The following is a 13,817-nucleotide window of genomic DNA, read 5'->3' as shown; positions in this document are numbered from 1 at the left end:
GTACTCTACATAGACTATTAGTTGCTATACTCTGTTCCAAGAATTTTAATGACCCTCATTACTGCTTATGCAGTTGTAAAATGCCAAAGTTCTTCAGTATGCAAAGCACTTCGGGTCAGACATCAAACACCACTTCAAAACTTATCTTTCTTGGTAACTTCTTGCTTTACAGACCAGCCATAGCGTATGCCAAAAAAGCAGCAACCTATCCCAAGCCACGAAGACCATGAAATCTCTCCAGAATGTTCAAGCCCAGGAGAGCTGGGAAGCAAGAGAAAACTCATCTTATTTGACAGATCTCAATGCTAAATTTGAGATCTTCATTATTATACAACTCTGAAGCCAAAATCATGCTTTAAAAGGCAGAAGTCCTTGTGCATATGCTGCAACAAACTCTCAAATTTGAATGATTTCCAATACAACAGAATGGTAACACAGTTCTGTACTCTGCTTTGAGTCCTCGTATTTCCTATACTATAGTCAATAAGTAGCAGAAGTCAGATTTTTAGCAACCTTATCACCATTACACAGTGTCAGAATCAGAGTATTTCGTACTTTGAAATGAAGCAAAGAAACCAGCTACTAGCAAGATGTACTACCTACAAGTGTCTGCTGGGTTAACCAGTATCCTTCACATTTCAGCTGTGAAGAAACAGGTGACATAGGCCTCAGATTAATAAATCTAACACTGAGCCTAGTACAGAAAGAGTTGTTTGTTTTTCCCTTTTTAAAGATACCTTTTCTGCTGTCCAGCCAAACATCAAACTCCACATTTCGATAGATCTCAGGGTCCAGTGCCTTTAGCACCTTATAAGGAACAGGCATCTTTGACGGATTTTCTGGAGGCTAAAAACAGAGTTGAAATGGAGCATTAACAAGTGTATTTAATGTGTTCAGCATAGTCTCTATCCTGCCAGCACCTGTGGACCATTTTAAGATGTACACATACTGTTTTCCAAAATTTTCACTTCCACTATATTTGCCTAAAAACTAAAGCTCAAGAATATGAAAACACATTTAGGCATCCAGAAGCTGAGCAAACAGACTTTGGAAAGGTTAGAAACAGGCTCAGAGTAACAACTGGCACGTTCTTTACTCAAAAAGAATCAAAGGAAGCTAACCAGACCAATGAAGCCATGGCTTCAAAAGTTGGTGGGAATTTCAGTTATTATATCTGAAGACAGGTTTCTACAGAGCTTCTAAAACTGTTCTGAAGTGATTTATACTGTGTTCAAAACAAAAGTGAACTGATTTAAACCATTTCTGGGGAAAAAAAAAACAGATGACTAGGAAACATGTTCTAAGCTCCAACGGGGGGGGGGGGGAGTATTAGCTAGAGAAGAACAAGAGAATCTCAGAAAGGAAAAAGGCTTATCCAATTTAAGAGAAACTCAAGGGCAAAACCAAAAGACAAGCAGATGGAAGAAATAAGCCACCCACTTTCCAAAACATCATTTTTAGAAAGTGCAAAAGAGGGTTTAGCCCGAACAAGGGTAACGTCATACAACAACAAAAACAACCCCACACCATAAGAAATTCTTCCCTAACTGACAAACCTTTTCTTCTTCAATGCCTTGTTTGAACTTATCTTCCTGTGGATTGTCAGTATCATTGCCTTCCCAGTCGTCCACTCTAAGTAATTGAAAATAAGATTACAAAAGATACAATGCATAATTTCTAGCCAGGATTAAAATCAACCAACTGTTCATACAATCTGAAAAAGCACCATGGTGCCATCAAGTGGTAGATTTTACCTTAAACACTAGCTATGGCCACGATGCGGTACAGGACAACCCTTTTCCTAATTTCAGGAACATGATCTTTACTTGTTCCAACACCCACCCCTAACGAGGGCTACTGCTTGCATTAGGAAAGGATGAAGATGATCCCACCGACTGATTAAACCCTTGCACTGTCAAGTACAGCAAGACACCCTGTTCTAAGTCCTATCAAACCAATGTCATCTGCAAGCATTCAGTAATGGTCAGAAGCCTCCCTCAAGCTGTTCTAGTGACTTGAACGACACGGGATATGAGGGTTTCTATCGATACATTCTGTCTGTTCCCCTCATCCCCAGTGATCCAACTGACTTGAATAATGCCAGCATTTAATTGTCTATTTGGGGTACGATTCCATTAAAAAAATAAAGAGGATAAACCAGAAAATAAAGCAGAGCTCATTTTCTCAATACGATATTGCCTCTGCAGAGCTACAGAGCCTTAGAAGGGTAATAACAGCTTCTCACTAAAAAATAGTCTGATGACACAAGGAACAATTATTTACAAATAAGCTGTCATTTTACAGAGTAACACACAACTGTAACATAGCCAGCAGCAGAGGATGTTCAATTACGTGACACTTCCCAGCTCCAAGGAAAGCACACTCTCTTCCACAATATACTTCAGCTTTGTGTTTGCGTCATGAGATAGGAAAAAGAGTTAATACCCTAAGAACATTCAAAGAAACCTGGAAAAGTTGTCCTTTGCAAGGTTTTTAATTTTTTTTTTTTGCTTCCCTTTTACCACATCCCCTTCCCAAAATACTACCTCTTTTCTGATGGATTTCTGGATACTTTTTCGTGAAGACAATCAAAGTTTGCATCCTCACTTCCTACAGAGCCACTGTTTCTGTTCTTCTTGGATCCACTTCGAAACACCTCAACTGCAGACCTTAATTCTTCCTCGTCCATGCCAAACACATCTTTGTACAGGATCTCATATAATACAGCTGAACAAATCAACACAAAGCTCAAACCAAATTAAGATAATACCAGATCCATAAGAACTGCTGCAATTTTCAAGGTAAGCATATCTTCAGATATTAACTACTGTTACAAGGTACTAGTTATATTAGATTCAGTTAGGGAGAGGATCATAAAATAATTCAGGTAGGAAGAAGAGACCTCTGGAAGTCATTTGGTCCAATACCCCACTTAACAGATAGAATAACAAGTGTATGAATATATTAATATACAATAAATGAGCTTCCATCTCTCCCCTCCCCACCCCTGAAAACAAACACTGCCTATAAACATATGAAAACACGTAATTCTCTTCCATAGAAAAATGATTTCAAGTTTACCCTGGCAAATAGCAGCATTTTCCTGGAATTGTTTTGTATACACAGAATCATAATGGCCGTTGCCGGAACAACACAGTAAAATCTGAGAAAATAAGAAAAAAAAGGGGCTTTAAGGCTGGAATGATGTAAAACCTAACTCTTTCTGTATGATACCCTAGCTCAAGACTACATTATTCTTTCATTCTACAGCTGACACCAACTCATCAAGAAAACAATAAATATTCTCAATATAAACATGAAAAAGCTGTAGAATCAGCTTAAAACTGAATCCTAGGTAGTCTCTAAATAAGTTTGTCTATTATACAAAGAAAAACTATCAATTTGTACATCATGCTGTATTAAACATGAAATAAGAGTTTGTTTCCAGCTTACCTCTGAAACCACCAATTTTTACCTCAAGAGGTAAAAAAAATGCAAGCCATTAAATGCAGTACCCCGAGATACACTGTCCAAGTATCAAAGGCACATTTCACCCTTCCCTACCTGGGGGACTAGAAGAGCATCTACTTCTCTAGCCCTCAACAAAGCCTTGCTTTTAATAAGCAATATTATGCCACCTTTTCAAAAGATGCATGCTTTCTGCAACATGCACTGATACACCAAGTAAACGTATACCATCAAACCCCATCTTGGCATGTGACCACAGCCGACTGCAACTGGCAGAAGCCCTTAGGCACCTGTCAGCACATTGCCAGCAATGATGCTTCCCAGTGAACCCACAGGAGCTGGGATGCCAGGGCTCTTAATTCAGTGTGCACTATGTCTTCTGCCAACATGAGCTCTCATCTCATGGTGAAAATGAGCAAGACCAGAAAGAGCTGCTGCCTGTATATGCAGTCTAATGACAGACAGCTGCCAACACTTAATGAGAGCTCTGGTGGTAAAGCCTTTGAGGACAAACACACATTTAGACCATACTGCTTGATTTTTAAAGTTAGCTCATTTTGGAATTAGATTAAGCTACACAGGAAACTACATAGAAAAAGAAAGAAGCCCATGTAAACAAAGACAGCAATACTTTCAGAGCAGACTAGCCACTTTGGCAAATATAATAGCCCATACTGAAATCCATACCGCAGCAACATCATGCCTGAGCTAGCACATAATTGTGTAGGCACATCTACGTAACTGCAGAAAAAACAAGAGGGGTCAGATGGGAGGTAATACAGAGTATTTCTCCTTTATGTTCCTTCTTTTTGCTCCCAGCAGTAACTCTTGTGTAGATAAGCTGTTCCATTAGCTCCCATTCTTAATTGGGCTCAATCTGTATGTCATAGAAATGAATCAGTTTGTTAGATTAATCCATTCCCATCAACTTCCCCTTTTCAGGAACTAAAACTGCATACCCCATCTGACTTCAGGAAGAGAGGCACTGGGGTAGGGGAGAACACCTTCTCTTTGCCAATGTGATAAATACACCTTGTTCTGCTCTTCAACTCAACCCAGATATTTCATTCTACCCTGTCAGATCAGTCAAATTCCCACTGGGAAGTCTTTTTACCCAAAGAGATTTCAAAACATGAAAGAATATTCCAGAATGGTGATGTTACCTCTTCCTGCCAAAATTAAACTTCCTTCCAATAATGAGCTGGAGTAACAAAAGAGATTGGCAGGGGAACAGCACAGAGTCCACCCCTCAGATGGGAAGCAAAGCTACTATAATTGAATTAACTGTTGTGCAAATACTGTGCTTTTTCCATCAGCTGAAGTCAGCTTTGGGGTTTTGTTCAGGTATGCAAGAGCACTGGAGTTGCAAGAGCTCAATTCCAGTGGCAAGTTTTTACAACCAAGCAGGACTAGGTAACTAGGATTCAGGGGTAGGGGTAGGAAACTGCCTCACTTCTCACCTTGTCTTCAAAGCCATTGTCTGTAGCATAAGTGGGTGGCTTTCCAGGGTACCGGTACAGAATAAAGTCTCGCCTAGGTAAGCAGAGGAAAAACAAGACTTGCAAGAGCACGCTTTTAGTAGAGCCATGTTAGGAAGAAGTTTGCAGGGAGCTGTTTAGAGAATCCACTGTTGGTTTATAGAAAAATCAAGTAGAATACTTCTCCTGATAAATGAATGCTACCATACAGCAATAGCTAGATGAGCAAAGAACACCCATCTTAGGGGAAAAAATATTATCTGGGAAAAACCATTATATCTAGTCACAGATTAGGTCAAGTACTTATGCTTATGGCAGGGTGCTCAGACACTGAGACAATTAAGTCTAAGTGATTTAGTCATCCTGCAACAGGATTAGAGCCTCAGTACCGGGAGCTAGTAATTCTTGCAAAACTTCAGTTCGTTCCTTTAGTGCTGGAACAGAATGAGCCTGCAAAGGGAGGGTTCTTCCTTCTACCACTGGAGAGCCAGACTGCTTGTTACAGGATAGCAGCATTTTTAGCAAGACAAAAGCACAGGCTTACATTACCTTTGAAATAAATATCAGGGTTTATGCCCCAAGTAGGGCAAGTACTCCTCACTACTGGAGCTTTCAAGAACACCTACATGAGTTTTAGTCATGCTTGTAACTACCACACAGTGTTTCCACTACACACAGCTCCTTGTTTTTCCCCCATTTTCCATCCTTCAGCCACTAGAAGGAAACACTTGACTTCGGAGTTTAACATTAGCAAAAAGATAACAAATAAACATCGCTGGAAACCAACCCTTCCATTAATCCACACTATGAGAACAGGGGCTGTGATGGCACCCGTTCACATGTTAGTTTAAGTAACTTCTTTACAGTAGCATTTCTAGCCATATTTCACACATTAGTATCTCGGCAACAAACAAACAAAAGTGAAACTTAAGAAAGAGACACTTACTTGTACATCACTGATAAAGCACTCATTTCCAGATGGCCAGCACTTTCCTATGCAAGATTATGAGATTACATGAGATAGCAGAGCCATCTTCAACACCAAGAACTCTATTCTAGCTCTCTGTAGTATTAAAATACCTAACCAAACTCATCAGTTTGTTAAAACAAACCATCAATGCATTGATAGTTGAGATATTAGGATTTCCCGGGGGGGGGGAAGGGGGGGGAGTCTGCAACTTGGGATGGCCATGATTACCAAGCCAAGTAAGACGGAGCTAGTTCTGGCAGCAACTCTTACACACATCACTCAAGACATTTTTTTTTAACTAAAAATACTACATTTGTCTCAGAGACTGCTGCATTCACCACACTTATTGGTTAAAGTCTAAAGAAACAGAAGTTTGAACTCTAGTATTCGAACCTGAGGGTAAAGGAAAAAGCAAGGGATTGCAAAGCCTGATAAACATTTGATGTGAGGTACACTCCACATATTTTGCTTTTTTCTTCTTCAAGAAGAATTGCAATTATGAATAAGGCCCACGAGAGGCCTCAGCTTTACTGTCCAGTCTGCATAGATTGCTCCTTTGCACCAAATTCCCCACTAAAATTGATATTGTTTATACGTGTGAATATTCAGTACAAACCCATAGTATTACCTATGCAAATGAGACCCCAGGATTGGGGTCTATCTGAAAAAAAAAAACCAAACAAACCAACCCCAAACCACCACCTAATTACTTTCCTGTTCTAGTCTCCTCAAATTTTAATCTCTTGACAAGTATTAGATTAGTCTTACCTTTGGATCTCCTAGTCGTTCGAGGTATTTCTCAAATGATCCTTCCACATACTTTCAACAAAACAAAGGAGAAAAATATAAAAACTTAGCCAGTTGGAAAGCAAAGTTAAACCTAAACACTACGCCATACATTACTAGCTGTTGAATGGGAGGGGGAAGGGACTGGGGGCATAGACACCAAATTCGTGACTAGTCTGCCAATTCCTATCACTTTTGGGTTCTGAAGGGCTGTGGTCTGACTAGGGGTATGACTTCAGCTGTTCCCTGCCTTAAAGCACAGGAATGATTTGGGGTACCAATGTAGAAATACCAAGAGATCCTACAAAAATTAAAAGCATGAGCGAGTAATACTCAGTGACTCATCTCCCTCCTAGATTAGATTAAGTGCTTAACCGTGATTACAGGGGGAAAGAAACTAAAATACACATCAAAAAAACCAAACAAAAAAATCCCAAAAAACATCCCAACGCCACACAAAACCACGCCATGCACGCACCCACACAAACCACCACACACGCCCGCATCCATGCAAACCACCACAAGCAAAACCAGCCAACCAAAAAAAACCCCACCACCCAAAAAACCATGACTTTATGCAATGATTAAACACACTCTGGAGTTTTCCACCACCTTTTGATGTTCATTTCTTACTCTAAAATGCTACATATTTCCTACCTACTAAATTCTGCAAGGGTTGCTCCACAGAGAGTATACTACACAAGTAACTGTCACCCTCCTGGTTACTTGGGTATTAGTAACTTGCTTGATTTCAGGAACTTCAGAAATACAACGTCAAATAAAACTTGCGTGATCGCAACTCAAATATAGTAAGCAAGCAATTACCCTGCCGTTTCTCTTCTCTTACACGCATCAAGCCTGGCAAAGCATGACATGTTTTCAGTACATATGTTTATAGGGGTATGTTTATGGCTAAACCACTCACCCCCTCCCACATTACTTCCCAACTATACTTGCAAAACTGCCTAACACACTTTACTTACAGATTCAAACTTATGCTGGTGTTGCCTCACAAACAGGACACAAGCTTTCCTAATTTCCATGTGATGAATTTGAGATGAAAACAACTGAAAAAATAAAGGTTATGAAAGAACAAAGGAGAAAAATGCAGAGTTTAATTTATGCTCACATTAGGCTTACTTTACTCATAGTTTATAAAGACTAACACCACCACAAAACACTTCACAAAACAGAGAGAGGAGACGCTGCGAAGGGCCACAGGCACTCGAGGGAAGAAGCTGAGGAAAGCCCAAGTGACCGAGGAGCCTGCCTGCCCGCCCGAGAGCCCAGGGGGCTGATCACACCGGGCCCCACACACGTCCCCGCCGGCGACACCTCACTTCGGGCACCCAGGAGGGGTCTCCAGGAGCACGCCCTACCCACCTCCAGCCGCGGGCCTGGAGCGGACGCCGCCCGCCGTGCCAGCCCCAGCGAGGCCCTGAGGCGCCCGGGCTGCCCCCGAGACCGTTACCGCTGCCGTCCCGCCGCCCACCTGCTCCGAGACGGCTCGGAAGAGGCAGGAGGCGTCCTTGGCCGTCATCTTGCGGTACAGCCCCAGGCTGCCCAGGTACTCGTCCATGGCCACCTCGCTGAAGGACTTCTGCCCGAAGTACTTTTTCCAGCCCTTCTGCATCCTCCCCGGGCGGCAACGGCCGAAGCGCCAAGGACTGAAGCGGGAGACGGGCGCTCCGCGCGGGGCGCTGCGCTGCGCGGCGCGTGGCGGCTGGGCGCGCGGCTGCTGCTAATGAGGGGCCGCGCCCAACGCGCCCACCTGCGCCGGGCGCCGCCGCGCGCTGCATGGCCCGGCCCGGCCCCGGCTCGGCCCGGCCCGGCCCGGCCCGGCGCGGCCGCCGGCATCCCCCTTCCCGCCGGCGCCGGGCACTGCCACGCACGGAGCGCGCCCCCAAGTCTGACTCGTCCCCGTGGCAGCGCAGCTGGGCCCGGTTCTCTTCGCCTGCGAGCGGTGCCCTCCGGCTGAGCCCGCGGGCCGCCCGCAGGAGGTGCCTCCTGCAGCAGCCATGTTAAGATGCCCGCGAAGGAACCCCAAATACCTGTCCCCGCTCTCCCGCTTAACGACTGCAGGGGCTGTCCGAGCGCGGTGGGGTCGTTTTCCTCCAGCCTCCCCACCCCCGAACTCTCGGTGTGGGGGGTACGCCAAACCGCGGTAAGCCCCATCAGACGCCGTCTCCTCCCGGACCTGCCTCGGGAAGAGAGGGGAGTCCTTGCTAAACTAACTCCTTCCAACTTCATTGCTCGATGTGCCTGTGACTGCAAATAACTAGTGGAAAAATCAGTCAAATGGTTACTCAGAATTTCCTGTGACATTCCTGCGTGCTCTCGGACTGCAGATAAGCTGCTAGCAGTAAACTTCAAATAACAACAGCTCTATAAAAATCGTTAAGGAAGTTAAAATCTTAGTTGGTCCTAATAGAGTATTTGGGGAAAACTTTGGGGATCGGCAAAAATCACTGTTGCACAACTGTGCAGCATGATTTATTCCACGTATAGCCCTTGTGCTTGATTTGGAGAATGCCTCTATGTACATTTAACTTGCAAGTAAAAATTGCAGTCGGGCATGAGATGCACCGATTCAAGAGTTTCTTTTTCTTGTTTTAAGCAACAGCAACAAAAAACCCCTAACAGGAAGGGCAACTAGCACCAACTACAGCACTTATACAATTCTAGAGTATCACAGACCAAATAGCCTGCGTAAACATTTTTAAGTTTAAACACCCTTTTTCAAAATATTTACTTTAACAAATAGACAGTAGCATCAACATGGTTGACAATTTCAATACTTTAAATGGGGAGCTCCAATCAGCATCAAATAGGAAACATTGCACTTCACAGAAGTCCAGACTAAGTAATGATGGGATAGCACCGTGTAAATGGATTGATGGTATCGTCAACCCCATTCCTCTCCTATAGGCCATGTTTTACTTTGGGAGTAAATCACCCAAAACCAGGCAAGTCCATTGGTGGACAGTTTGGCAGCAGGTTTCCAGCTCTTGACCTTTCCAACCCAGATTCACCACATGCCCCTTTCCCTTTAAAGAGGCTTAAATCTCTCACTTTTTAAATTCTCTTTTCAGTGCTTCTGTAAACACATGAAATGAGAGCTGAAGGCATGAGCTTATTTGCAGAACGTCACAGGAACATCAACAAGGACAACTTATTTCCACTAGTCCTAGGCAAATACAGTCAAGAGACTACTATGTATATACCATGCCTGTTAAGAAGTAATTTAGCTTGTCCTCCTCACTGGCATTACCAACTCAGTGCAGATTTTGTGATGTAAGTATCTGTCTGTCCAAGAAACTAGACAGTTCATACTCCCCCTCCTCCCCTTGTTGTCACTGTGCTCTTTTAAGCATAAAGCTAGATGACTTTAAACTGGCACTAAATAGGAAACCATTTAATGTCAGTTAATATTAACAGACATTTTCTTTGAGTGTTTGTCCCACTTGGTGGACTCTTAAGTACAGAAGGCCTCACTAGGAGAGGAGAAAGGTTTTATTCTGACATTTTTATTCCTCTGTATTGTTTATTGAAAACCAACAACTTTATCCAAGAACAAAGCAAACTTTTCTGGCTGTCCAGGAGGAAAAGGTTTCAAAGTTGACAAATCCATCGACTGCAGTGTCTCCACAAGAGTGCTGTAAAAACAGACCAAAACCAAAAATTAAAAAAAAAATCCATCCCAAATGGTAATTTTTTCTTCACACAATTTTTCTTTCTATTCATACACACATAATCCTTTAGCACAGAAACAAAAATGAGGGCACGTATTGAAAGGAAGAAGAGACCCCACAAACGAGCAGGCCCCAACCATCACTGGCTCATAGGCAGCAGTGCTGAGAACACACTTTGACCTGCACCACAGCTTTCACAGACAACCTCAGCTCTTAACTTTCTAATCTTCTGTGGTTGCAATGTTGGGAGACTGAACAAGATCTGAGGATCTTCACCATAAACCATACCAGGAAATTCATCCTATTTGAACACATGGCATAGTTCTCTGCTTAACACATAGCCAGAAAGAACAGCTAAATCAATCTGTTAGCTTGCTATTATCAGACTGCAAATAAGGCTCAAATGCTAGGCACTGTTCAACAAAAAGAAATAAAAATTCCTTCCTGTCTCCAAAGCTGTCAGAAGCACTGAGATACTAAGTTTAAGAAACTTGCCCAATAAAGGCAGGCCTGGTCTTTTCAGAAGGCTCTTCTGAAACATACGAAATCCTATTTGCAGGGCAGACTAAATAATGGGAGTTGCATTTCCTCTGCCTTCAATTTAGAGGTCGTCTGTTATTTATAGAGTGCAATCAATCATAACTAATGAGAAAACAGTAAGATATAGTCAAAACAAGAGAGCAAATGAAACTAACAGGAGCCAGGATGAACACAAAGGGAGCTGGGTTTGTTGTTGTTGTTTTTTTGGGGGGTTGTTTGTTTGGTGGTTTGGGTTTTTTTTTTTCCCCTGAAGTGACAAGCAGTAGATCTGTGAAACTCCTTGTCAGAGGATGTGGTGGATTCAGGAAGTTTGGTTAAAAGGGCAGCCTGAATAAGTTGGAAGACAGAGGTATTGAAAGTTACTAACCAGACAGCCTCTGATTTAGGAATCCCCCTGAATCAAGGTACTTAAGAGCATTTGAGGGAAAGTGATACAAGGAAGTACCATATGTTCTTGCCCTGTTTCTACTTTTGGCTGGGCATCTGCATATGGCCACTGCAAACAGGATATTGAGCTACGTGGACTCCTGATCCATATCAGTAAGGCCATTCTTGTTTTGTTCTAAATCAATTTTGTTATGTCAGTACATCTATACAGTCAACTTTAGTGCCTTTTACAAGGAAAATCCACATAGCAAAATGATGAAATGGAGTCCTAAGTCTGCAGGGAGCAATTTATTCCTTACGGCTCATGGTTACAAACTGATGGTCTGGGTTGTATTATTTCTAGACTTCGGAAAAGAATCAGACAACTAGTGAGAAAGAGCAGAGAGAGAGCAGAGAAAGAGAGAAGCTGTTAGGTGCCTCTAAGATGCTACCTGACTGTTCCAAATTCAGCCACTTCTATTTGGTTTAAATTGCTCTTCTTTCAATCTGAATACGTGTGCCCTCAAAAAAAAAAGAAACTTGAAAGGAGTCATGGTCAAAAGGCTTGACAAGTTTGGTAAATCAGCACCTAATGTTAATCTATCCACAATGGAAAATCTACCTTGCAAATGGTCATTACAGAGAAGGATGTAAATTGCCTTGTTACATTCTCAATACTGTAGTAACAGAGTGATGGTGCTGAACACTGCTTCTTCAGTCAGGACAGCCACAGCACCTCCGTACCTGCAATTACAGCAGAGGACGTGCCCATCTCTGTGGAGCTGTTTTGCCAGTTCAAGCTGATGGTTGTTCATGAGCTTTTCGTTTGTTACTACTATTATTGGTTTTCTTTTTTCTAGAGTCTCTAGACAGCTACCTGCACCTACGGGAGAAACAGAACGCACAATGAGTTTTTGTCCTGACACAGTTTTGCTCTGACAGATGAAGTATCATCCTACTTGCTCTTGAAACACAGGAGACTCCTGAACAGTTAACCATCCAGCTCTAGCTGTGGACCTGAACATTCAAGGCCAGCCCAGCCCCGAGCAGTAGAAAGACAAACTTCACCCAACCGACTTCCACTCCTGCCCCCAGAACAGGCTCGCCAAACAAACGGGGCTCTACCTGCATGGCTGATGACCAGGTCCGCCCTCCCCAGGTCCTCGGCCAGCGAGTCCTTGAAGCGGAAGGCTTCCACCGCCAAGGCCGGGCTGCTGCACAGCGCCGGCTTCAGCGCACCCCGCCCGACCTGCAGCACCAGCTTCTCGTAGCCGCGGCTCTGCAGCACCTGCGGCGGAAGGAGGGTGGGATGGGGGGCGTGCGCGGCTGTGCCTCTACCCAGGTCGGACACCGGGGCGCCTGGCCTTGCTCCCAGCGACCCCCGCACGGGGGCCGCTGCCATCCCCCGTTCCTCCCCGCTTCACGACTGTCCTTCCCCCTCCTCCGCCGCCACTCACCACGGCCCCGCCTCCCGCCCCCTTCCACAGAGGGCCCCCCCCACAACCGTCCCCGGTAGCCCCCGTCTCCCGCCCCCTCAGACAGCCCCGGCAGCCACCGGCGGAAAGTGGGGGGGGAAGGGGCGGGACAGCTCCCACTACGCATGCGCCCGCTTGAGGCGCGGTGTGCAGGCCGTGAAGGGGAGGCCCGGGACGGCTGCCCGCGGAGCCGGACTCTCCGCCGCCTCACCTGCAGGGCCGCCGGGGAGCAGACGGTCGCGATCAGGTCGTCGAAGCTGGTGGTGCCCACGGTGACGAAAACGGACTTCATGGCCGGCGGCCGCCCGCTCCTAGCTGATCTGCGGGCGGGGAGCCGCCAGAGGGCGCGGCGCGCCGCCCGCTCGCCGCAACGCTCCCCAAAATGGCTGCCGGTCTGAGGGGGCGGTTTGGCGCCCAGCCGCGGGGACACGCCCCCTTCTCCTCACGGCCCCGTCCGCTCCTTTAGGCCCACTGCCTCTGCCTGGGCGAGCGAGGGGACGGGGCAGGTGCGGTAGCCGGTGCCGGGACGGGCGTTCCCGGTGCTACGGGGCAGCCGGGCCTGCCGTAGGGGTGCGGAACTCCCTGAGCGGTGCCGGTCGGGCAGGGACGGGCGACCGCCTCTGTCTAACGAGGCCATTCGCCGGCAGCGTTCAGCGACCTCAGCGTGGTAGCCACGAGTGTCTCAGTTTGTCAGACTTTCAGGAGGGGGGGAAAAAAACCCCAAATTTGGAAAAGGAATTCAGAAAGTACTGCCCTCTGCGTGTTATTTTAGCACTTGGGGCACAGATTACTGTAACTGACAGCCTGACTGGGGCCAGGTGCTGGGTATGCCGGGCCTGCCATTCCCATAGCATGCCCCCAGCTACCTTTTCTTTATAGACTGTCATGGTTTAGCTGCAGTTGGCAATTAGGCACCACCCAGCCGCTGGCTCACCCTCCTGCCCTGGTGGGATGGGGGAGAGAAGTGGAAGAGCAAAAGTAAGAAAGCCTGTGGGTTGAGATATGAACAGTTTAATAATTGGAAAAAAAAATGTAATGAAAA

The 13,817-nt window shown here is 45.2% G+C and overlaps 1 protein-coding gene across 1 annotated transcript in view; it reads right to left on the bottom strand.

Annotated features, from left to right (window-relative positions):
- ALG13 (ALG13 UDP-N-acetylglucosaminyltransferase subunit) overlaps positions 1-13,453 on the bottom strand; it is a 31,491-nt gene extending 18,038 nt beyond the window's left edge. Inside the window, exons 1-13 of the mRNA XM_072877378.1 lie at positions 12,987-13,453; positions 12,426-12,588; positions 12,045-12,183; positions 10,253-10,358; positions 8,195-8,443; positions 7,686-7,769; positions 6,685-6,735; positions 5,893-5,939; positions 4,929-5,001; positions 3,082-3,163; positions 2,547-2,727; positions 1,557-1,632; positions 738-846 (exon numbers count right to left, since the gene is read on the bottom strand). Coding sequence (XP_072733479.1) covers positions 738-846; positions 1,557-1,632; positions 2,547-2,727; positions 3,082-3,163; positions 4,929-5,001; positions 5,893-5,939; positions 6,685-6,735; positions 7,686-7,769; positions 8,195-8,443; positions 10,253-10,358; positions 12,045-12,183; positions 12,426-12,588; positions 12,987-13,067 — 1,441 coding nt within the window. The 5' untranslated portion in view covers positions 13,068-13,453. The remainder of the gene's footprint in view (positions 1-737; positions 847-1,556; positions 1,633-2,546; positions 2,728-3,081; positions 3,164-4,928; positions 5,002-5,892; positions 5,940-6,684; positions 6,736-7,685; positions 7,770-8,194; positions 8,444-10,252; positions 10,359-12,044; positions 12,184-12,425; positions 12,589-12,986) is intronic.
- Between the last annotated feature and the right edge of the window lie 364 nt (positions 13,454-13,817).

The sequence above is a fragment of the Ciconia boyciana genome, chromosome 12 (assembly GCF_034638445.1).
Source record: "Ciconia boyciana chromosome 12, ASM3463844v1, whole genome shotgun sequence".
In the NCBI taxonomy this organism is placed as follows: domain Eukaryota; kingdom Metazoa; phylum Chordata; class Aves; order Ciconiiformes; family Ciconiidae; genus Ciconia; species Ciconia boyciana.
This window is presented reverse-complemented; position numbering and strand designations above follow the sequence as displayed.